Here is a 26,072-nt window from a genome sequence, read left to right as displayed (position 1 = left end):
CTTTAGTGAGATTCTAAATAAGGATGGATTGGTAAAATACCTGAATATCAGTTTATCTTTTAAATGGAAGAAGCAGAACATCCCCCTAACTCATAAACTCCCATCTGCTGGCCTTGGAGTTCCATTGCTCCCCATCGAATCCAAAGCTTTGGCTGGCTTTACCGGATATAGATCAGCTGGGGGTTCATTTCTTCCTATGCTTAGGAAGGCACAAACCTACGAGTTTTGACTCTTCCACAAAAGAGAAAAAAATAAATAAATTCAGTTTGACAGCAGAAAATGAAACAATGCTGTATTTGTTCTTTTCTTTTTTTTTTAAAGAAACTAAACATTATCTTTTATCTCTAGTTGTTGGTGTGAGAAGTTTGTAAAACCTATTGGATCAAACTGAATGTGCAGCAGTCTTACTTTGAGGGGGAGTTGTTTTTTTAATTTTATTTCACACCCGGGCTGTTCGGTCGCACTAGATTTCACTTCACTTGGTGTGAAAGTCCATCTGACCTCTGCCGAGCGCTGGTTCACCCTCTCGCCTTCCTCTCTGTACACCTCTCCTGTCTCCTGACTCACACTGGTCATGTGTTATTAGAGATAAACTAAAGTCTTCACTTGAATCAGGATTTTATGTTTTTTTGCTAATGGCTGGATATATGAGATGCCTCACTGATCTTCTTTACTGTGAATATCCAGTTTAACGCCTGTCAACAGTCAGAAATGAACTTCTAAGCATTCGTCAAAAATAGAAAAAAAACCTTTTCACATAGAGTTTGTTGAATCTTAATGACTTGTAGGTAAATACTGTCAATTTAAAGCATAACACAGGTTCAGTTTCCCTCTCAAACTGTGCAAATTTGCATCCAAATGTCACAAATTTGCTGTGAAAACTGGAGAGCACTTTTCAACATGTGCATATAAAGTGTGTACAAAGTAATAACCTGACAATTTCTTGTAATTAAATTTGAAACAGCACCAAAACCGCTCAGCTCATTCGGCTCTCCTGATGCAGAAGCAGATTCAGCTTGGAGTCTAACATAAACAGATGTCTTCCAGAGAAAAAAAAAGAATAGCAGAAAATGATAATTCTGTGAAATGTTCTGACGATTTCTTGGGGGCAAATTTCACATCGACCATAGAGAATTATTTGTAGCATCTACAGTATTGATAGTGTGCTTGCGTTTGGCAATCGAAGAGCTTGATCTGCTGTGTTTCCTACGGTGTGTGAGTGTGGGCTGTAGAATTACAGGTAAGGGTCGGCCTTATCTATCCACTAGCACAGGGGTCGGGAACCTATGGCTCGCGAGCCATATATGGCTCTTTTGATGGTCACATGTGGCTCGCAGACAAATCTTTATTTATACTTTTTTTTCTTTTTTTCATTAGACCAGTCCTTCTCGGGCGCGATGCGATGCCAGAGGCGCGCAGTAGTAGCGGTGCTTGGAGAGAAAACTATCAGTTTACTATTATCTATTATTTCACAGAGTTTGTACACCCGGAAACCTGTGAATTGCCGTGCCTAAAACTGCGCGCTCCCATCTCTGAGAAAGAGCGCGCAGTTGCGGGGACGGGATGTGTGAGGAAGAAAGCAGAGGGTGGGGGTGGAGGGTGGAGTTGTGGGCACAGGTAGCAGGTGAATCACGCAGGGATTCTAGTAACGTAAAACCCGCTACCCGTCACTCACTGCAGCGTGGGTGTGTGTGTTTGGCTCCGCGTCTGCATGTGAGCAGTCTTTCTCACATCTACAGAACAATCAGACCAACTTACGATCAGGTTTAAAGTCTCAACGCCTCATTTATCAGCAACAGCATAACAATATTATTAAAAAGAATCCACAGACTTATTGTACTTTAAAAATGTTGAAATTACATCAATTCATCAATTCATCAATTTATCAGTTCTGTCGCTCAGCCTGTTGTTAGGTAGTTTGGACCAATGGGGTTCAGCTATGGGCCAAATAAGGGAAATGGGAGGAGCTGGAGCGGGAGGGGGGAATATAAAGTTGGGAGAAGCGCTCTGTCTCGTCTCAGCGGGAGAGATTCAGGAGTTGTTGAATTAATTGTACGGCGTTTGTTGCGGTCTACAGTAACCAGAATAAAGAACCTTAAAAGAGGTTACGTCTCAGTGCCTCAGTGTGGGAAAGGGACACTACATTTGTGTATGGCTCTTTTGAAATTACATTTCAAAATATGTGGCGTCTATGGCTCTCTTGGCCAAAAAGGTTCCCGACCCCTGCACTAGCAGCTGTTGTCATGGGACACTGGTGGAAAACCTGGTTAGACTGCACTGTATGGTCTGTAGATTGATCTTAGACTACGATGAATAATCATAAACACAGCTTGCGAGAAAAGTATAATTTTCTGTTTCGGATTCATGGAGAAAAGAAACCTCAAGGTCTGGCTGGGAGCCAGAAAGAGACATAAATGACAAAAAACTAAAAGATAACTTTTCTTACAGATTGTTATTATCACTGTCAAATGGGATGTCGCAAAGCTGTCAATCTACCACTCTTGTACTGGCAGCGCGGTGCCTATGGAGACGCGGGTGTTGCTGCACGAAATGAGCTGCTATCGGTGATCAAGCTCATGTGGTTCTGACAATCCCATCTGGAACACCATTAGATCCCTGAGTGGATCATTCCGTCGCGGTTGTTCGGACTGCTGCGTCTGTGAAAGTTTATCTGGCAGGACTTTTTAAAACCGGCATCAACCCAATAACTATCAACAAACTGTGACCGCTAACCTAAAGATGTGATAGTGACATCTAAATGTTTTAGATAAACATTTGTAGAACAACTTATTTGTCCGTCTTTTAAACGTGCTGAATCCCCCGTTGCTGCTGCCTATCACAGCTACTGTGGGTGAGTGAGATGGGGTAAACTTTAAGAAGTCACCACTCTTTCGCAGAGCTACATAATCACACACATTCACAATTTAGAATCATCAATGAATCTATGAAGCATGTTTTTGGACTGGGTATCTTACAAGCTGGTATTTGAACTTTTTTGGTGAGCGGTAAGGGAGCTAACCACAACTCAACCCTACAGTCCCAGAACAATTGATTTCGAGATGGTCTGTTGGAAAATTTCCCTCGTCACCATGAGTGTTTCTGTACACGCCGAGGTTGATGCTCCCACCTCTGAATGGTTAGCCAATGAAAAGACAGCTAGCGCACAGTCAGGGTTTCAGGACTGCTTGTATCAAATCAGACGCTGAGCGGGACATCTACTAAAACTGCTTATATTAAATAACAACACCAGAATTAAGGTTAAATGTGTGTCTGTCTGTGTATTTGGGAGTGTCAAAGTGAATACGTTTTCTTGAGATCTGACCAGGATGTGGGCGGGGCATCTGCCAAAACCAGCTGTTTTAGACAGGAGATGTAAGACTTTAAGACTACAACCAAAAACTTTAAAGTTCCGCTCGAATCTTGTTTCAAACTATTCTCAAAATGTTCCCAGTATTAATTAAGATTATGCCTTTTTTAGCCAGAATCTTAAAAACTGTGTCGTTTACATAGTTTCTGCAGAGTGGCAGTAGGTCATTACAAGTTCTAAATTGAAGGCTGGACTGTAAGTGCGGAGTAAGAGGACAATTTGGTGAGTTGAAAATTCTTGAGGGCCAACCATTTGGCCTCATATATTTTGAACTATATCCAAAAAATATATACAAATGAACTGTTTAATGAACATTCCATTGCAATGGCAAACAGTTCCTTTCCAGTTAGCTTAGTAGGTAACCTGTCTTGACTGGTAGTCCTCCTTGATATTGAACTCCTTGAAAACAGCCAGTGTATCTTGGCACATCAGGCAGACAGTTGTTTCATATTTTACTGAAAAACTTGGCAAATTTCCATTTATCGTGGAAGTGGTGGCCCGTTAACTTTTTTTAATTTTTTTTTTTTCCGTTGACATTTTAGAAATGATCAGAAATGCCAGAAAATGCCAAAATAACAAGTTAAAAACCCCTATTTTTATTGGAGTGTGTCTTTAAATCTACTGTGGTGGAGCTTCATAATTTTTTCCTAAGTGTTTTTTTGCGGGTTTGCATCAGTATGCGCCAACAGGTAAAAAAAAAAGCCCATCAATTTGGGAGTAGAATCAAATTATTACAAAGTATAATATTTTTAGTCTTTTGCAGTCTGCAATATCAAACGTCCTTTTTTTTTAAATCAATAAGTCCTGACTGACAGCTACAGTGGTCACATCGTTATAAGCCTTAATATGGACGAGATTACATCCACTCATATTCAGGAAGATGGAGATTTCTGCTCTTTTCACAAAGCTGTCACCTTTCCCTTCCTGTGTCTGTTTACAGGAGATATTTATTTCACAGAAACACTCATGGTGCCGCGGATGAAGTGGACACAAACACGATTTATCTGTCCAACTCTCAGCTGAATAAAGAGGAGATAGAAGCATGAGAAAGGGATGGAGATGTGAAAAAAAGAGAAGAAAGATGACTTAATCAGAAGTCACACAAAACTGCCCACGCAGTGCGCTTTCTCATCCAGCATTCTTTAATGAACGAGTGACTCGAGGTGCTTTCAGACCGAGATGAACACACACACACTTCCACACATAAAGATAAATGTTGCCCACTCAATTAAACAGGCACCTTCAAATTGGCACCTTTGGAGAGGCGGCAGGAGGAAAAGACGGAAAAGACGGGGGTGTTGGACTGGTGATGCTAAGAGCGTCGGGCTTGAGAGACGGAGCGAGATGGAGTTCTGTTCCTGGGCTGTCAGCGGCTGCCAGGGGGAGCAGGCTGCACACATCCAGCAGTCAGACAGAAAGCATCTGAATAGGACAAGCCCAGCTATTTCAAGCAATCAAAAAGCAGCCACATGGAAAGGAGAAGGGAAAGAGGACACGCGGTGATAAGATGAGCCTGAAGAGTGCAGAGGTGTCTCCATCTGCAGCTTAGAAGAATAATGGAGGAGGCAGAATTCAGCAAATTCAACATTAGCGTCATCAGAGATGATGGAGGTAGAAAAATGGGAAGCATTTATGTTCACATATGTAGGCAGATCCTTATTGAAATATAGTTTGCTGTTGTTTTAGGAGTCAAATGCACAAGAGGGTTATCACAGGACCTACAAACATAAGACTGATGTCCACAGGACTCAACCCCGCCTTCACATTTAGGATTAGTGGATCTCAAAGCTTGGAGGATTTGCAGACATTGTTGATGCGTGGCCGCATGTTCCACAATGGTTAGATCACCAGCTGAGGGGGTTGTAAAAATAAAAAAAGAAAGGAAGCAAAGAAACTTTCACAAAACCAAGAAGGGCAAAAAACGATCACTTGGTGGGTTTTATCAACCTTTTAATCCATTATTATTTTTGTTTATGTATTTTATTTAACATTCTTTGGTGGGTCGTCCCCATAAAGACCCACTCCGATTATCTTTAGATCTGTTTTCAAAGTGTTCCAAATGGTCCTTAAATTATGATTTGGCTGTTTTTAGGCAAAAAAAAAAAAAATTATTTTCTTGGACATAGTTCCTGCAGATCGGCAGAAATTCATAAGAAATTCCTCTATGAGTTGTGGGTGGGACTGTACGGGTAGAGTAAACCCGCCCCCTTTCAATCATCCCCTTGTTTACACACTTTCCTGCTAGCTAACAGCTCTTAGAACCCCAACTGAAGAAGCAAAAATGGCGTGCAATATTGGAGCCGTCTAGCCGTACAGTTCTGAACCAGATTCCTGATCGGACGAGGAAAAGGAAGACATACATGGATCCAGATTCTGACATCTGGATGTATCAGAATGAAGCGGAGCAGGGAGCGTGTTTCCCCTCTGCGTCAATCCTACAAGCTTTATCCAACAACATTTTTTCGTCTGCATCTGAATTACAACAATTTAGAAAAAGAAATAGCCAGAGATGCAACTTTAATCTTTATTCTGTTAATTTATGTCCTCCATCGGGAGAAAAATGCCACAACAACATGTTAAAAACACAAAAAAACACCAGGGAGTTATTCCAAAACACAGGCTATGTGAGTTACCACGTTAAGTTTGAGGCTAAGGAGGCGGATAACCTCAACTTTTGGTTCCGAACATGGAGGTATGTTTCAGGATATGTCAAGTTGCCATAGCAACTCATGCTCTGAACCTTACCTGGTCTGGAGCAGGTTTAGTTGAAGGTTAGTTTGTTTTTAGAGAGATGAAAAAGCATGGTGTGTCCATTTGAAGATGATTTAGTGGATGAAGAAGCTCAAAAAATACTTTTTCCACCATGAGAGGATGATAAGACCAAGTTTGGATGTTGGAAAGATAAACCTTTTTACTTTGATCTAACTTAATTATTTGCTTTGGTTAAGATACATCATTTTTTGAAGTTCAGTCAACTTAAACATAACAAGTAGTTATCAGACATTTATTTTACATACAGTCAAATTAATTCAATTAAGTAGGTGTTACTTTAGTGCTGCTGTCTTTATGCACTTGCTGTGCACGCGCATTAACCCATTGTTTCCAAGTCAAGCGTAATTACGCCAACTCATATCCGGTCTTTTGGAACTGACAGACCCAAAGTACGCAAGTTCGGGTGGATTTCAGCGAGAGTTCAGGGTTAAAGTCAGGATAGTTAAACGTGCCTTCTGGACTATCCCCCAGTTTCACTGGAGTGAGTCTTCATTACACTCACTTTTCTTTGTTCTGCTGAATTGTTGAATTTTTGGAGCCCTGTTGTGTTGGGCGTTGTAAACTCCAGTATATGGAATCAGAGATTGCCGGTTCAGTTAATTCACACATTTTCATACTTTAAAGTATGTATTAATTTGTTTTATGACATTCAAATGTAAACTCTTGTTCACATTTTACACGATAATTATTTTCTTCATCAATACTGGACTCTTGGACTCAGGCACTACCCAAGATTCTGTTTGTACTCCACTTCTGCCCCTGACTAAGAGCTGGAACGGAAAATGGCAACATCCTTCCCACGTCCTGTTTAACATCTTTTGGGCAGTTAACTGAAAACAAAAGCAGGAGTGCCTGCTGGCCACGTCCAGGCTGACTCTCTGGCGGAGAAGGAAACAGGATGGGCTGATGCTCAAATGCACAAAAACCAGAACAGGCTTGACCGGGACTCCAGTGAGGCAGTCAACCACCTGGCAGCGTGTGGAGACAGCAACCAGATATTTATGGAGGTGGATAATGAGCTGCAGCTGACACCTTACACGCACATCAGGGACTGTTTCTGCAGTTTAAACACCGGAGCTCAGGAGGGGGACAAAAACGTTTTCAGATGAATCAGAGGCCCAGACATTCAGTTTGTTTAACCTCTGTCCTTTTTTACTAGGATCTGGAGTGGACTTACTTAAACTCCTCTAAACTGTCATTTTGGAAAGGGACAAAAAAATCATTTTCACATCACCTTTATAATTTCCCCAACATGTGCAAGTTGTTGAAATGGTTTACATCATGATTTATTTTTAGACAGGAGGAGTGAAGGATGCTGCTTCACCATGTTTACTCTCATAGCTGACACTAATTGCCCCCTTCAGGTGGAATCTACTTTAAATGTACAGATTTATGGTAATGATAAACCCAGTGAGAAATGAGTGAGAAGTCAAACCCGACAGGTTTTTTTGAACGAGAACTGATGCTGAGTGAATGGGAAAGCATCTCAATCTGATCAGTAGTCTTAGGGAAACATCTCTTTTAAAAATTATTTACTTAATATTTAGTTTGAAAATGTAAAGTTTTGCTAGTTTTTCATCTTTTTTGAAGTAAGTTTCTGTATTTGGCCCCTTACTGCTCAGCCCTTTAGTTCCGCGGCTGCTCTGTTCCTTGTCTGGTTGCACCTGGTTTTAGTTTGTGAAACCCAAAGCTGCTTCTAGTTTAATTGCTTCCTCTGTGTATACAACTTTTTGCTTTAATTTGTTCTGTTATAAATCATTTTGTCTTCATTTCCGATCTGGTGTTTTGCCTCCAGTCCCTTTGTACTTAACTTTTATATGATCATTTTGAGCTCAGCTTGAATTATTGTTCTCTTTTTTTAATTAAAGATTGTTAACTTTCCAAATAACTTCCTGCGATTGAGACCGCAACCTGAACTAAACTATGGCCCGAAGATGTTGCACTTTAGGTCAGTTTAGGTCACTTTTGTTTTTGTGGCGCTTTTTTGTGTATTTTCAGAAGAAAATACTTATTTCTGCTCCAGTTTTTGCATCCAATTTCCATCTACAGAGAGATGAGGGGAGACAGCAAACCCAGTGAGAGTTTGGAGGCATTTTTAATGTGTTCTGCGAAATGGAAGCATTTATACATGAACTAAAAGTTGCTCATTTCTGCTGTTTCAGCTCCGCTGCGCTCAATTGTTTTTAAATTTTTTTTTTATCCTTGTTACTGTTTCTTTGTCCTTCAACCAGCTTATCACTCTACTCTGCTGCTTAAGCTCAACTCTGCTTCCTCCTTCCCCTTCCCTTACATGGAGCGCCACACGCAGTGTTTTTCTTCTGCAAGCGTGGCTCCCTGGGGCCTCCTCAGGGGCTGTTCTGAGAGATAGCAGGGACCCCATCCGCACTTCCCCACCACCACCAACGCCGCCAAAGTCTGACCTTTAAAAAAAATAAAAAAAGTAATTCACTAGTCAGAAATGTGTGGCACTTTCCTCTAATCATCTGTACCGAAGCACATGTGAAATATTGCTGTTCCTCAATTAAGGATCCCGGCGACCCAGCGGGAACGCTGCTACTTCAGTGGACGTCATCACCAAACCTGGAGGTGTTTGTTGCGCTCAGCAGAAATTCTCTCTAAAGATTATCTATAAAACATCCATATCCCTGCAGCAGCCGCTTGCTACTTCATGCTTTTGATTCCGTTGACTTTTTAAGTTATATGCTGACTCTACATGCACGTTTCCAAAAAGCCTAGCTCTCTCCGGATGTCGGTCTTCTTCCATCTGAGCTGAAATGTCTCTAAATCGCAGAAGACAGGTGGAAAAAAAAACAACAACATGTCTTTTCTGTAAACACTTCAACCCCCTTTAGAACCAAAACTGCTCACTGAGGAGGGACGGGCGTCTGATGGGGAATCTTTCCGCCCGACTTCCTTTGATGAGAAGACAAATAAACCAGCAGAAAATATCAGTTCATTAGTATGTAAAGAACTTTTCTTTTTAATCTCAAAATCTGTCCAAAACAATGAACAATTTTAATTTAAAGAGAATGAAGGCAAATCCACCAAAAGAAGGAAATAATTTCCATGCGTTTAGGCTCTCCTGACAAAGGAGAGAAAAGGTTTTTGTTGTTGATAAGTCCTCACCAAAACATTTTTAATAAAGAATTTGTTTTCAATTTCAGTGTTCAGACATGTTTTTCTTATCCTAAACATGATAATTGAAAAATCTGAATTAGTATAATGTATTCTGGTTGAACTCCGGCGTATGAGTTAGAATTAAGTATTTATTGTTCTTTTCTTCTGTTTTTTCTAGCAGATAACAAACGCAATTTGTCTATGGTGGACTAAATCCCCAAGAATAAAAATATTGGTATTATCAATTAGAGAATTATTAGATTGATAAAATGAAAAAAAAAAAAGATTTTACCCCTATTTTTAAGGAAGTTCATTGCTAAAGCTCAATCTACATATGTGTTAATTACTTTCACAGTCACATTTTAATCAAAATTGAGAAATAATTAATACCTGACTCAATTACCTTAAAAATGTAAATATTGTGTATCTCATGTCTGAAAATGCCTTTTTTTTTAGCCTGGGTGTAAAACCTTTCAGTCAATGTTTCCCAACAGATTTTAAATCATTTCAAAAGGATTCAAAATCATGACTTTCAGTGTTCTAAGTTTTGTGTGCGTCTTGTCTGCTTTTCATTTACAAATTGAGTCTTTTTTCTGACATGACTTGTAAGCTTGACTGACAGTCACATGGTATTTTCCTGCAGTCCTGTCAAAGACACAAGAAAAACTTTCAACTTAACTTTAAAAAATTGGTTTTGTTTTCTTAAATCGATTATTCTTGAATGAAAGCCAAAAGGCTAGTTTTCTCTAAATTTGAGCTTAGCTCTGCAGTTCATGCTGCCATGATAATTGACTTTACTTCCAGTGTAACTGGTGAACTGACCGAGACAAGCCAAGGCCACAGCTCGTTTGTCGTAGCTCTTCATTGTGTTTGCACAGATTCAGTGTGAGATCAGTGATTCTCTACAGAGTGACGGAGAATCACTGCTAATTGTGTAATCAGCTGTTGAACCTCCCTCAAGTCAGTGACTCCATTAATGATGAGAACTGGGATGCTTTAAAGTGGACAAATCCACAAAGATGAGATAGATTAGAATGATCCAGGGCAAGTTTATATTATTGTTTAATATGTTGTTAAAAAGTGAGAAGGTTCTGACTGTAAAACCGAATAAGTTGGATGGAAATGGCAGGTGATGCTGCTGAGGGGCATCTGTCATCCTTGACCATTGGGAAGAAAGGGTATGTAAAAACCCATGAAAAATATTACAGTTTATAATAAACAATTTAAGATGATACCATGAAAATGGATTGTACCATTGTCGTTGGTGTGGTAAATGTATTGTGAAATATTTGGGAGGATAATGTAAGTCTTATTGACGTATGACGTACAGGTGAAGCTGTCGTGCAATGCCCTAACGCCATGTTGCAGTCGTAAGAAGGTGCTAGTACGGCCGAGCAGAACTAGTGCGCACCTATTACGAGAAAACAACACTAACAGGCTCCGTGCGCTGGATTTGGAGGTTGTAGTTGTTCACCTACAGCATGTCCATAGAAAAGAAATAGGTACCCGGTGCTGGTTTGCACAATTTTGCTATACACAGAGCCCAACTACACAGTTATGACTGAGGCTTAACAAAAATGGAAAGGAAAGTTAACCAGATATATTATAGGAAATAGCTTTTCAAACAGGCGTGGAAATTACCACAATTCAGTAAGGAAGTGACGTTAGACTCAAAAGTAACCTTCAGTCTGGGGCTTGACATGAGAATAGTATCTGTAACAAGTCAACTGCATCCGTTTGTAGTTCAATAAAGTTGTAATCAACAAAGTTATATTTATTTTCACCAAATCCAGCAAACATTGTGTTGGATAAATGTGCTCAGAGCCAAATAAATGAATCTAAAAAAGAATCAGAATGAAAAAAGGGGGAAAATACAGTCATTTGTAAGATAATATAATAATACTTAAAAATAGTTTGTCATTTACCATTGACATGTCATTTGTCATTTATAGTACATGCGTCAGTCATTGTTGCATTACTTTACCATTACTTTAACAATCAGGTTTTCTTCCCTGTCTTTAATTGGATTTCTTTTTAAAAATGTTTTATCTCTACCAAGAACTTTTCTTCTACGATAAACAGCTTTCTGCTCTGTAAACATTGACAATATGAACAGCACTAAACGATAAAACTTGGCTCCCAGAGACAAACACTCTCATCTTCTGCTAAGTATGTTCAAAGGCAGCTTGGAAATATTAAAAGCTGAAATAAATCCTTTGATAAGAAAGGGTGGTTTTCATAAACCTATTATGGAAAAGCTTCTCCTTAATTACATTCTCCCCCATATGCATTTAAGCCTGCAAGTTTTTTGATTAACAAGGAGTCAAATCAGAGAGCAAACTTATTGAATTAAAGAACCAAACTCCACTCCTCTGGCTGGTGGTGGTGGTGGTGGTGGTGGGGGTGGGGGGTTATCTACAGTGCTGAGTCAGCACACCCACCCACCCCAGGAATTTTGCTCTGCTTGGACCATATAAGTGATGAATTACCAGTGAACTTATTATTTTACATTTATAGCAATCACCATGGGCTTCCTTGAAGTTGGTTTTAACTTCCCACCTTTACACAGTTCTTTAGTTATGGATGAAGAAAGGGCCACTTCCATCTGACTACATTATTAGAAGATTTATGAAAGTAAAATTAGGGGGGAAAAAAAGTCCTCCTTCATCCATAAGCAGATGACGTGTTACTTCCAGAACATTGGTATATGAAGAAGATGGTACCTTTGTGCGCTCATTGGACTGGTAATTATATTCTCCAAATCGGTTTGAGCACTCACAGGATCAGTGCTGGTCTATTGATTTGCGGCCGGTATTTGCTTTGCTTCTCCTCCACTGTCCCTCTGACCACAAACTGTGCCTGAATCAATTTGATGAAGGAGAAGTCTTGACAGGCTAATTGAGCCGGCCGGCGTCTTGGGTTTTTCTCCTCTTACCTTTCTTCTGAGAGATCTTTGCAAACACTCAAATGCCCAAGCTTTTAAATGGAATTCTGTTCTCTTGAACGTTTTATACATATAAGGTCTATCGTGTTTTCCGCTCTATAAGGCACACTCAGTACTCCTTGTAATCCGGAGCACCTTAAATATGGATATTTGCTGGTTGTGGTCACTGATGATGAAGTGATTTTGAGACAAATACAGTGCTGTGTCAAAATATTTGGTTGGGTGTTGTGAATATGCAAACATGGCTAACATGGTGTCAGACAGATTTTAGTTACTAACATAGTTGGAAGTTAACGTAGTCACAGTAACAAGGCTCCTAGCATGGCTAACATGTAGCGTGTTAGACAGAGTTGCTGTAGATGAAGTTGATAAAGTCTGACCGACTTAGACTTTTTGAATTGCTTATTGTGTCTAATAGTTCGGTGTGCCACTTTCCCACTTTCAAATGATAGGAGTGTTCGGTGTCATTTTGAATGTTCATTGTGAGAGAACATACTTTTTATTTAGGTGTCTGAATGGTCAGTTTATAACAAGAATAACAACAAATAAAAAAAAAAAGTATGAAAAAAAATTGGATTATCAAGAATATGCTAAAAAAAAAAGGTAGCAGAGCAAGAATGGTTATTCTGATAAAGAGAATAACAGTAACAGCTGTTTGTTTCTCTATAAATGTTTATGGGATTTTGGCTTCTTGGAGCCAGCGGGTACTTCCTGTTTGAAAAGCTGGGGAGAGGGGTTAATCAGTCCAGTTCTCACACAGTCAATGATTACAACCGACTGGTAGGATACATATAAATTGTTTAAAGACGCAAGAGTATGAGAAGCTATATAACCAACTAGCCTTGCTGGGTAAAGAAGAGCTATTTTCTTCCTGCTGCTGACAACTCCAGAATAAAAGTCTATGGCTGGACTTTTTCACCCAGTAATCCACAAACATTTATAAAAATCCTAATCTGGTACACCTATTCTTGTATCCTTTTATTTGTTCTGATATTTAACGTGTCTACATTTGGTTCATATGAAAAATGGTTAAATGGTGTATTTACAGTCAGTCCCATTGACGCACACATTCACACACCGATGACTGCTCCACTGCTTTACAGTTACCCAATATGAGTAATTTGAGGTTCAGGACACTTCAGCTCATACACTCAAAAAACGTTCACTTTGAATGAACATAAAAAAATTATGGAAAGGATTTCCACATGATTAGATTGCGTTACTTTAACAAAAATGAATCATGTTGGTCCTACTTAATTTATTTAGGTTGGCTCAACTTAATGTATTTAGGTTGGGTCAACTTAATGTATTTAGGTTCAAACTAATAAATTTAAGTTGATTCAATTTAAATAGAGCAGTTGCACCCAACTTTAAATTGATATTGTTGCTCACTCTAAAAAGAAAAAAGTTGATCCAATTTAATTGAATCACTTCAATTGGTCACCTAAGTAAATTAAGTTTATTTAACTTGAATTTCAATTTATTTCTTTAATTTTATTTATTCATCTGTAATTGATATGTTGTTCCAAAGTTACAACCAATGGGTCTTTTAATTTTCACATCAAAGACATGAATTACCCAGCAAAGTCCATCACAAGACAGGAGCTCAATTACCACGAACTCTGTGTTAAGTATTGGAACATTAACAGTTTGCCACACAAGGTGGTTGGTGATCATCCTCTACCAAACTTTAACTCATGGTGCAAAAAAAAAATAAACATAACAGTTTAAATCACTAGTTAAAACAGAGTAAAACAGCTAGACAATAAAACCCATGGACAAAAACTCACACTTAGACCCCAATCAGCCCAGATAGACAAAGAAAATGGTATCCCACAATTCCTCGCGATTACTAATGCATCCAATTTAATGGTATCATGTTGGATCAACGTGATTGAAATTAGTAACTTTTAAATGGATTATTTTTATGTACAATCGACATGATTCATTCACGTAAGATTTACAAACATAAAATTTTCTTGTTGAAATCACAAGTTACTTTTTCGTTAACTTAATTGGCTGGTAATTTCCTTTTTTTGAGTGTAGGTGAGCAGCGCGGGAATCAAACCTGTTATAAAGAAATCGGTTTAAAATTGTGGTCGATGAGCCATTTAATCGGTTTTGACATAAAAATATGTCACAAATTTTCTTTAAGGGTTTATAAACACAAATACTTTCATTCATTTTACTAGATGTTTTCCCAGAGCCGGTGTCCTTCTATCCTGTTATTATAGTAATTTTAATCTGCTTTTGTAAAGCGGAATTATAATCTTAGTTTGAGACACACTGGTCTTGGGTTCTGTATTTGGTTCCTATTTTCTGGACTGTAAGGCACTTAAAATCCTTTAAAATTCTTAAAAATCAACAGTGTACAATTTGTTTAAATTATGACCTAGAACCAACTATATGTTCTTCCTGTGTTTCTATTTCCCCAAACCACCATGTTGTGCCTTATTTAAATGGCCTATTTCAGGAAAATATATATTATTTAATCTTTTAGGTGTATTATAATGTGTTGTAATAGAAGTGTTACTGAACCTGTTCTATGTAAAATATTACAAAAACCACTGAAAAAGTTGTGTTAGAAAAGGCAGAGACTCCGTTGTTTTACTTATCTGTTTTACAGTCATCTTTACATCAGACTGAATCTTTTTTTTTAAAGGATGAGCTTGTCCTTTTAGTTGAACTCCATCCAACGTGTAAACCTTATCTCTCCATGACTAAGAAGAATTCCTTCCTCGTAACCTTTTGAAAACAATTTGAGACCTTTCCACAAACTTTTTGCAAAGCTTTTTCAGGGACCTGTGAGGTGATGGAGGGCTTAAGTTCAGCAAACCTTCAGGTGTTGCAATTTTCTTTTGTTTCGGAGTCTGAGGACAAGCTGAGTCATGATTAATGACTCCCTGTTTGTTGTGTCACGATGCTCTGGTAGGGCTTTAATAGGATTATTAAAATATCGATGGGTTATGTGATGTCAGCAGATAGTCAAGGTTGTTTTTAATGTACAGTCTCCCAGGAAGGAAACAGCTGTGCTGGTTTTAATTATGTGCCGCCGCTGCAGAGCTGAAGATGTGTGCAAAGAAAGATGAGGCACAAAAATATATATGCAAACGCATGTGGATGCCCTTTAAGTTGGCACCTCTTAGCTCTCCTTATCGAGGTGTCACACCGGCTACACACGTGTCTGCTTGACGAGTGTCAAGGGCTCATCCAGTCGTACTTCGTAGGTGAAGTCAGGCTTTTGAAACTGGAGCACTCATCGACTTTTCTCTTCATTTATTAACCTCAGCAGGTGGAGTAAAGTGACATTTCACAGGATTTGGCGGCTACAGGGGGAATGGCTAAGTAAGCTTAACTCAAAGACTTGGTTTTCTCTGGAGAGGGCTCATTTAAAGTCATCACCTGACTCCATTATTATGCTTGTATTGCACTGGGACTCCATCATTTTGCGTGTGACTAACGGAGGGAAAAGCTTTCTTATCTTCCAAAAACCACTATTTCTTTTTCATGAAAAAATGATCTTTATCTGGATGCTTTTATTGGATTTCTTTTCTCAGAACTGGTTGTGTTTGCTCCTTACAGTACAGATTTAATGATGTCTTTCCCCTTTCTTTGTCCTTTTATTTTGTTTATGAACAGTTTGGAGTCCTTTAGAGTCAATATTGAAATGAAAAAGGCTGGTAGTCTGAAGCATTTAATCAAAACTGGATTTGGCCCTGAGATGCCACAAATAAAAGACCGGAGATCCTTTTGCAGAGCAAATGCAGACATCATGCTTATTATTAAAGTTTTTGACTTATGGAAAACATCCACTTCATTTTAAATGAATAGACACTTCTTTGACTTAGAGCTATTCTATTTTTGTCTAAAAAAAGTTATTTTTTTTCAGCTGTGCAAGATAACAAGAAGAAAAATTACAGTTTTCTAGGCTGAAGCCTTGTATTACTTTTTCTGTCAGACGCTTAGTAATTGCCTAAGTCTGATGCTGACTCTCTCTTAGATACCATTGCCTGATGGAAGATCTTCTTATAAAAAAGGGAAAGGGCAGCATTACCCAAGAAGACAGCAATAATTTCCCTGGCAGTGCAATTTAGGAGCTTTCTGCTCAAATAAAACCAGCAGGAGGATCAAATAAGGCATGGAAGTCGATGCATGACATCTTATTTTTAGTTGTTAAAGCTTATATCGTGCACTGTAAATGTGAAATGTTAGCTGCACCCAGTGTGCCACAGACAACAAAGAGCCATCTGAATAAATGCTGCATTTTCCCTGACAGTTCCAGCACTTGTGCTGCAGCTTTATGAGGACACGGCTCATATTTCCTCAATGCAAGTGTGATCTTTCTTTATGACAAATATCCTGCAGGTCAGCGCCCCTTTGCACGCTTAAAGCCCGTCCACGCATCAGCCTTTTGGTTATTTTGCTCTGGACGAGAGCAAAAGAAGTAAACAGGAGTCGACATTTGGTGGCAGTTGAACTTTTGGTGGAGCTGGGGTCAGCATAGAAGAGAAACCTGATGCTGATACTTGTTCATATTTCAACGCTACTTTGTACTACCTTGTCAGGGATGCAAAACAAAACAAATTGACTGGACACCCACTAAAAATTAGTTTAACTTTACACCATAAATGATACTTTCTTCTTTTATTTATACTTTTTAAAAGGTTTAACTGTTTGTTATAATTCTAAAAAATGATCAACTGCCTGTCGGAATCAAGTAAATGCTAAAAAATGTCAAGTATTTTGAAATACTCAGCTTCACCATTGTAACCAAATGAAAAACGGTTCAAATCAATGATCTATGGAAAGCTGCAAATTTAATTTTAGCTGTCATTGAAGTTCACAGTCTCTTTTGATCATTTCGGCTGTGAGGCGGAAATCGATCCCTGATCAGAAGGTCGCACCATCGCAGGTTGTGTTCATGCCTTTTCTGCCAATATGTCGAAGTGTCTTTGGTTAAAACACAACCTCACGTTGCTCCTGTTGGTCTGGGTATAGCTCCTTGCCTTGCAGCAGTGCTAGTGTGTGTTCATGTGTGTTCATGTGTGACTGCAAAGTGCTTTGGGCCTTAATCAAGGCAGAGAAAAGCGATATTGGTATGGGATGATTATCATATAAAAATAAAAACATTAATCTGTGATGAAGATTTCTTCTAAGCATTCTGGAGGGTGCCACCCTCAGAAAAAGGTTTGCATCATTAACAAAAATACAACTTTGATGCAATACAGTTTAGTAAAGTCATCTGTAATTAAATACATATATGTGTGGACTGAGAACGAAAACTGGAGACTTGAGCTGAAAAGATTTTTTAACTTTCACAAGACTTTAGTGGGACCTTGCAATAACTATTTTAATAACTTTCCAACATTGCTTAGTTTGCACAAAACCATCCTATGCTGAATAAATCCACTTGTTATTGAGTTGCATTCAAGTCATACATGCAAAAACATAAGAGATTAGGATTGGGACTCTTGAACAACATTTTTGTTTATTTTTATTTTTTGTTTGCAGGACTTCACTGTCTGCTTTAAAAAAGGAAAAGCTCTGTTTATAATTATTTTGCGTTGAAAATAAAGAAAAAGAAATCCAACTGCCTGTAGTTATGCACTAGCTTAAAGGTGTTCAATGAAAATGTATGATAGAAAAATAATAATTTTTAGTAAGTTTTAGGACTTGAGAGTCGACTTTAACTGAAACACAAAATCAGCTGATACGACACAAGACAATATAGACAGAAACCCTTCTGAGTTTGCAGTGTATGACAAATAAGTCAACTCTTTTTCTTAACGTGTCAGCATCAGATGTGTTTTCAGAGGTTAATTCTTGTTTTGGTCTTTTTCAGAATGAATGGACTAAAACAGTGGATCCAAGTGGCTGTTATGACCCTCCTGGTGTTAACAGTCATGGCTGCAGACGGAGGCAAAGCTGAGAAACAAGGTGAAACCTCAATGTCCACAAATGTTTGTCTTACATTATGCAAATAGGATCCTTTCGGATCCAATTTAAATCAGCTACTAAAGAGCAGCACCGTTACAGCGTTCTGTCCCACTGAACAATTTGTTTGGTAGTAGGCAACTTTGAAAAATGTAAGATTGAAAATGCATCTTTGAAGTTGATGTAATTGGTCTCTGGTGAAAATTTACTAGAGACAAAAAAGAATGTTTTGCAAAAGGAGAGGAAGCCAAATGAGCAGTAAACAGCCCAAACATTAATTTAATTAGAGAAAGAAAACTTCATTTCAATCGAAAATGAAATACACACTTAAAATCATTTTGTTAAAGTGGGAGGTTATTGAGTTCAGGCTCTAATTGTGAACCCACCATTTCCAGGTAATCAGCAGCAGACATAGCAGGGATAGTTTGATGTCAAGCAGAGTTGTAGACATGAAAAAACAGGGTTAGTTCAACATTTGGAACGCTTAAGCCTCAGTACACGTGCCTATACAGGATTTTGACCTGTATGGGTACTGTGGATTTTGGGTGTCCAAGCCCATAGTGGAACATGGAGGGGAGCTGCTGCATCTTAAACCTTTGGAACCGACGGACGCTTGAGGGGGGCTTGCCAAGCAGCTTTGAGACCGGCGTAACCAAAACCACGTCCAAAAAAACCGTCCACTTATTTTAATATTCTGTGATCAACATTATTGACTGAAAGAGAAAATAAGGCAATTATTTATATTTGCTGGACAAAAGGGATATTACGGACTGCGCAGATGAGGCATGCACGGGGTGTGCAGGTGATACCTACAGTATAGTGAGTGCCCGTAGGACGCCTGAAGGATGCCCACAATTCCTACGCTCTAATTGTCTTATGTCTTTATTCACAACAGTCATGAGTTCACATGAACAACAAATAATGGGCTCAGTGCACAATCCGCTTTTGTATTTGGGGGGTGTTAATAGAAAGAAAAAGTCCACCCAACAGACCTGCATCTCAAATATTACCCCCTTACTTTACCCGTGCAATTTATGTGTTTGCTTCAACCGGTCACTTACATGCCAGTAGGGTAAAATGTTTAACATTATTTTGCTCTACCGCAAAGGCATTTGAGACCAAGCTTTTACTTCTATTAACTATCAAATCAATATTTGAAGGACATCTAACAACCTGTTTAAATGGAAAATGGATTATCAAATTAGACAAAAAGGGTTAAATACACCTAAAAATACCTTTTGACTGCAACAACAAAAAGGCTATCGTAAACTGTGAAGTGGAAACACAAAAATGACTCTTACCATGTTGTCTGGTGACGACATCTGGTGCTATTCTTTAACTGTCATTGTTGACCTTTTAGGAAAGAAGGAGCGCAAGTCAGAATGTGGGGACTGGCAGTGGAGCGTTTGCGTGGCCAATGAGGGTGACTGTGGACTTGGCACTAGAGAGGGAACGCGTACCGGCACCGACTGCAAGCAGACCATCAAGACCCAACGCTGCAAGATCCCGTGCAACTGGAAGAAAAAGTTCGGGGGTGAGAAAGGCCACCACACTGACCTTTGTGTGCCAACAAGAACCACATAAGAAAAATCTAAAAATGCTAACCTTTCAAAAGTATTTTAATCAGCTATTTTCCAAAAAGTCTCGGTTCCAAAGAGTCCTCGTGCTTATATGCACCAGTTATCTCGTCACACCTCCTCATGACCTATTGTTGAATGCCATCTGCGGAAACAATGGCACCAATTTTACAACGGGAATACATTAGCAGACTAGTAAGAGGTACAAAGAAAATATCTGCAGAGAATATGATACATTGTGATGGAAAACACAGAAATCCCCCTCCTGCATCGTCAGTGAAACAATTTTCACCTCGAGAGCACCAAATATGCATCTTTTTTTTGATAGTCTATGTTTTTTAGTACATTTCTTACCATACAGGAAATTAACGGCTAAATTATAAACCCTATACACGTTCAACACGATTTCTTTAGCTTTTTGGGCTGCAATATGTCAAACTCACATACTGTATGTGCAAGTTCCCGCAATGACAGGCTTTTGTTCCTACATCACAGCTTGTTAAGCAGGAGCCTCCTGCTTGCAATAAAACTGCCATAAATGATCTCTTTGAGGAGGTAATGCATCTGCTAACTAAACACATTTTTGCACCATTCTTGTACCAAAAGTTCTGAAATTGAAGCAACAAGTGAAATGCTTTTAGACTTTGGAGTGTGGAGGGGTCACGGAGATAAAAACAAAAAAAGGAGACGAATGAGCCCTTCTTGTGTTTAAAAGATCCAGACAGAGGAACATCTCCACTATCTGGGGAAATTACAACAGCGGCAACAATGTTGGAATGTGGAGCAATTTCAATCCCACACCTGCGAGTGTTTGCAAACTGCTTCCTCCACTGGAAGACTTTCATCACGGTAAAATGTTTCCACAAACAGACGGGCGTATTTACACTTTCCTGAAACACTCAAAGCAGTCTTTGTTGCGGCAACTGCTGCAGGTGTCTTCTCTAGGACCATATGTTCCTCCAAAACAACAAAAGATTTCCAGTGCAGCTTTGCCAAATGATAAAAGCGAGCACATTAGACGGATGTAAATAAAAACAGATGATACTAGCTCTGCAACTTTGGTTAGAAAGTGATTCATATCCGCCACGAAACAATGAATGCACAGTAAATGAAACAAAAACAAAAAAAAACAAGTAAAATTCAGTCTGGAATTCAATAAATAATTCATTTTTTCAGTTAACTTTTCATAAATTTCATACATGCAGTCTTAATTACCATCTTAATTCTGTTCAGGGTCACATGGTTGCTGAACCCTGAAAAGGTTGTTAGTCCTTTGTTGTGTAGCTTAAAGCTTTGCATGTTGAGTGCTTCTTTTTCCACTACAATATACGAGTTTATACTGATGTCGTTAATGACAAATATTAAGAAATCATCAATATAAGCTTCTTTAAGCATAGCAGAAATAATAGTAAACAACAAAAGTTGTTTCTTAAGTATTTATCTATGATGAGAGGTCTTCCTGTCTTTAAATAATGTTTTGTTCTCTCATCATCATCATCATCATCATCATCATAATCATCATCATCATCATCAGCCTGTCACGCCACTGCTGGCGGAAGGCCTCCACATCTTACTCCACTCATCACGGTTTTGGGCACTCTGGGTCCACGTGCTGCCTGCCATCTGCTCGATGTCATCTCTCCATCTTTTCTTTGGTCTTCCCCTTCCTCTCTTCCTGTCCCACGGAGTCCATTCTGTTGTTTTCTTAGCCCATTCGTGGTTCTTCATTCGGGCTACATGTCCTGCCCACTTGCCTTTGGCTTCAATCACTTTCTCGATGACATCCTTCACCCCTGTCCTTGATCTTAAGTCTTCGTTCCTGACCTTATCTCTCCTCGTAACACCCAGCATTGATCGTTCCATGCTCCTATGGGTGATTGCCAGTTTCTCTCTTTGGCAGTTGGTAAGTGACCATGTATCAGCTCCATATGTCATTGATGTCAGTATGACATTGTTCATGATCTTCCTCTTGAGACACATGGGCATTTTTTGATCTCTCAGAAACGTACTGTACCGTCCGAATCTCTTCCAAGCGGTTGTTACTCTCTCGTCTATTTCTTTCGCCATCTCATTTCCTGGTGTTAGCAGTCTTCCCAAATACTTACACTCATCCACCTCCTCCAGTTGTTCTCCATCTGCAATTATTCCTTTCCTTCTCCTCTTCCTTGCTATTTCATTGCACATGATTTTGGTTTTCTTTTTGTTCATGCCATCTTTTCTCCCTTCCTTGTTCAGATCGTTGAGCAGCTTGCTGAGATTTTGTTCTCTCATAAGTGCAAAAATCAAATTTTGCACCAATTTGTTTTCCAATATTAAAAAGATTGTAACTCAACTGAGTGTGACCAAATTGAAGTCTTGACAATACCCTCCACTCTTGCCTTTATGACTCTTATCCCATTTCCTCAACAAATTTTCATAATTAACTTGAACATGACAAAACAGGACTTCAGGGAACAAGAAAAAACAGGAAAAGCATATGACCCGAAAAGGAAAATCTGAAAAAACAGATACTTAAACACACGGAGGATCATTACCACAAATCAAGACAGCTGTAGACGATTGGCAATCTACATCTGGTGTGACTGACAGGCATAACCTGAAAACAGAACATGACAAGAACTAAGAAACTAAAACGGACAACCAAATGGTACAATCCAACTTTATACATTATACACAGTTTAGGAGTGGCTGTGACATTTTTATAGATACCAGCTCATGAAGGACTTGCAGGAAATGAATGAATGTGAATGTGAGACTAAATAAAGCAAAATTAAAAGGCTTATTCAAAGGCAAAGTAATATTCAACGCATTTTGAAAGGTAAACCAGGTCGAACTCGAATTTGGTAGTTATGTGTAGATGGCACGGAAAGGCCAACCGTTTGAAAATTAAACATGGAGGAGAAATGAATAATCGCGGTTTGTGCCAGGTTGGAATATTATGACAGTAAGTGAGTCAAATGTTGGAATAGAACTGTAAAAGAAAAAAGAAAAAGCCTGGTGCCAGATTCGCAGGATTTGCATTTCGTAAACATTTCGCACCACACCTCTTCTAACTTGTGTACATGCGCTGGTATCAGGTAGAGACAGTCAAGTGTGAACACCATGGGTTAAATGCATGTACACATAAGCACGTTTGGCGCATTCTTGTCACATGCTTGGTGTGTCCATGGCTTGATCTACACTCCAGACTGAGTGGTGGCGGTGATGCACCACAAAGCTGTTTGCTAACGGCCAAAAAACCACAGAAAGAAAAGGCACAATCTTTTTATTTCTATTTTTAATATTTATAATAATATTCACTTTGATTATACAGGTTATGATGTCTTTTCCTGAATTTGGTTCCCTCATTTTGTTGGAATGTTACGTTACTGCTCTCCAGTAAGAATCTAATGATGTTTGGCTGCAAACGTTTACAGACTCTCCAAACAAAATCAAGCTAATTTCTTCTAATGATGTGGTTTCACAGACAGTTAAATCGGTTTTGTAAAATGTCAAAAAACATGACTTCAGTACTAGCACAGTTATTTTTAAAAGGTTAAAAGAATGTCACCAAAGTCAGACAAAAGTTATCCATTTACATTAATTATTGTAACCTCAGAAATAATTGAACATAATAGTTGTCCCTCAGGTTTTTATTGTAAGGTGACACATAAAGGGAATAATTGGAGTTCATTTTTCTTGTATGTAAGCTCCTCTCAGAAAATATTTCTGTCACTATATTTCAACTTTGTATAATTTTAAACTAACATTTTTGTAAATCGTGTCAGTAGTTATTTTTGTGTGTAGCGCAAGTAAATCTTGTGATTATTTGACATCAAATGTTTGATAACTCTTTCTTTCTGCACATTTGATGCTTCTAAGAGGATATATGAGTCCTGGCGAGTTCCCAGGAGACATAAAAGCTGCCCTCTTTCTCCCAGACACAAATTATGAGGGCACTAGGGGATCTTTAATGCCGAGAGGTGGCTCGGAAACTCCCTGTAGGTTTCCTGTAACAATGGCCCTGTCATTCCCTCGCTCTGCTCTCCTAACCCATTCGTCCTCACCCTCCATCCCACCTTCACCTTCTCTGATGAGCACCCTGGGATTTCAGAGGGTACATGTGAAACAAATGACTGTCACGGCCCGCTAGAGATTCGATTGGACCGACAGCAAGAGAAGAACTGTACAGTCCTCACAATAAGTTAGGAGTGTTGTCATTTTCATGAGTCTTTTTCCCATTTGATCTAAATTTAAATGGAATACATATAAGTTCCCTTTGATATTACTCACAATGAATGAGAAGAAACACTATTTTCATTAGTTTGATATTTATTACCTTAAAAAATTAAGACAATGATTAGGATAACTCCAAATAACAAACATTGATCACATCAATAGCAGGTATTGCCACCATTTGCTGGTCCTCACCAGCCTCATGATGTGGTTCTGAGGCGTTCTACTCTTCCACAAGTGCTACATGCAGTTCTACCAGGTCACTTGGGGGTGGATTCTGATCATCCAGTCTCTGCTTCAGCTGGTCCCAGAGGTTCTCTATGGGGTTCACCTCCCCTTCTCCAGCAACGCTGATGACCATCATTGCTGTGCAAGCTGACCTGATACTCATCAGTGAACCGGATAGTAGACCACTGCTGCAATCTTCAGGTCACATTGCCTTGTGTCCACTGCAAACGTGTCTAGGTGTCAATGGAGTCACCTACAGCGGTCGTCTGGCGTTCAAGTCAAATGAAGTAGGGTGTAACGGTTTGTCTGGAAACCCTAGTAACCCTCACATCTGGTAAACGGGCTTGCAGCTGTGTGGCATTTGCTAAACCATGTCTGAGTACAGAGGTCCTTAGGATTCTGGTCATGGTTGTGATCTGTCAAAAACTCCGACATTAGGTCTGTGTCTTGATGAAAGTCGGTTGATGACACTTTGAGACAAGTTCATCTGCAGCATCTGACTGCCTAATACCAACTCGAAGGCGCACTACGGCCAGGTGGCGCTGCTTGTCCGTTAAGCGACATTGTGTGTTTATGGCTGAATTATGAACTTGGAATGACTTACTGGCAAAATCAGTTTTTTAGACATATTGATAAAATTGATGCCACATTGACAAGGGTTTCCTTTTATTATTTTTTGGGGTTTTGGCCCAAATAAGTAAGTCACTGACACAGTGAGACCATTATATAGTAAACACAACACAAGGTGTTTCACCCCAATACGATTACCCCCCTGTCCCGAAAATCTTTGACGCAAACACTGTGTAGATGACATTTACTGAGTTTTTGGCAATATCCCTGAAGTACTGAGTAGTTTCAATACTTAGAGTTCAAAATGATCCTCTTCAGGTAAGAGGTGATCAAAAAACAGCTTTTTCTTTTTCATTTCACAATTCAATGCATCGTAAGAAATGATATTCAGTTCTCGGTAGATGTAGATCCTTTCGGTCCTTTAGTTCTTCAAGAAACTGGCTTGTTTTTGATTACATTTATCTATCAGTTATTGCATCACATAGGAATTGTGAGATCAAAACAGTTGGGAAGCATCTGTTCCTGCGAGGTAAAGCATTGAGCTCTCTGTTTCAAACAAAAGCTCCGCAAAAAGTCATTGTGGATGCTGGACAGATAGGAAGCAACGACCAACTGCTCATCAAACAGCCATTAAAAGTCTACAAATCATTAATTCCTGGACTCAAGGGGCTTCCTTGACAAACTCAAGCCTGCTGTGACATTTCAGTAGGGTTTTCCTGCTTTGTTTTGATCTGATTTTGTCCTTTAATAAACTCTAGCATATAATGAAGATTTTGTGTTCTCTTAGGGGAATGCAAGTACGACTTCAAGGCTTGGGGTGAGTGTGATCTGGTGACGGGGATGAAGAACAGGACGGGAGTTCTGAAGCGGGCACTCATGGATGCAACCTGTACCCCCACTGTCACGGCCACCAAGCCTTGTGGGAAAATCCCCAAGACCAAGCTGCAAGGTGAGATGAGAGGAAGCAATCACGCCTTCATAGATACTAAAACTTTGGATACTTGAAATTCCAGCAGGTGGACCTTCATGTCTCAAAAGCTGTGATTTCTGATCCTCCACTTTGAATTTAAGAGCATCCAGCACAAACCCAAAGGACAACAAATTGTATTCCAAAAAAAATCTGTAGAAATATAGAGGGAAAACTCTCAACTGCAGGTTCTATATCTAACAAAAGTCAAATAATTAATAAACTTGCCTTAATATTATTGTAGTTTAGATTGGTGAATCTCACAAAATGGGCTGAGATATCTGTTTAAAAGATATATTTAAAAACAATCTAATTTACACTAAATTGTTTTTGCAGTTTAATCACTAAAATATAGGGATAATTTTGAATGTTTCAGCTGAA

General features: G+C 39.1%; 1 protein-coding gene and 1 long non-coding RNA gene across 2 annotated transcripts in view; one reads left to right on the top strand and one right to left on the bottom strand.

Annotated features, from left to right (window-relative positions):
- Positions 1 to 19,570, bottom strand: part of LOC144989448 (uncharacterized) — a 31,122-nt gene extending 11,552 nt beyond the window's left edge. The window contains exon 1 of the long non-coding RNA XR_013653634.1: positions 19,436 to 19,570. This is a non-coding gene — a long non-coding RNA (uncharacterized LOC144989448). The remainder of the gene's footprint in view (positions 1 to 19,435) is intronic.
- The window catches only part of ptn (pleiotrophin), a 50,560-nt gene that overhangs the window by 18,731 nt on the left and 5,757 nt on the right, over positions 1 to 26,072 (top strand). The window contains exons 2-4 of the mRNA XM_023952508.2: positions 18,043 to 18,137; positions 19,495 to 19,668; positions 25,512 to 25,673. Coding sequence (XP_023808276.1) covers positions 18,044 to 18,137; positions 19,495 to 19,668; positions 25,512 to 25,673 — 430 coding nt within the window. The 5' untranslated portion in view covers position 18,043. The remainder of the gene's footprint in view (positions 1 to 18,042; positions 18,138 to 19,494; positions 19,669 to 25,511; positions 25,674 to 26,072) is intronic.

This window comes from Oryzias latipes, chromosome 23 (assembly GCF_053564925.1).
Source record: "Oryzias latipes strain Hd-rR chromosome 23, Olatipes_Hd-rR_3.1".
NCBI lineage: Eukaryota > Metazoa > Chordata > Actinopteri > Beloniformes > Adrianichthyidae > Oryzias > Oryzias latipes.
This window is presented reverse-complemented; position numbering and strand designations above follow the sequence as displayed.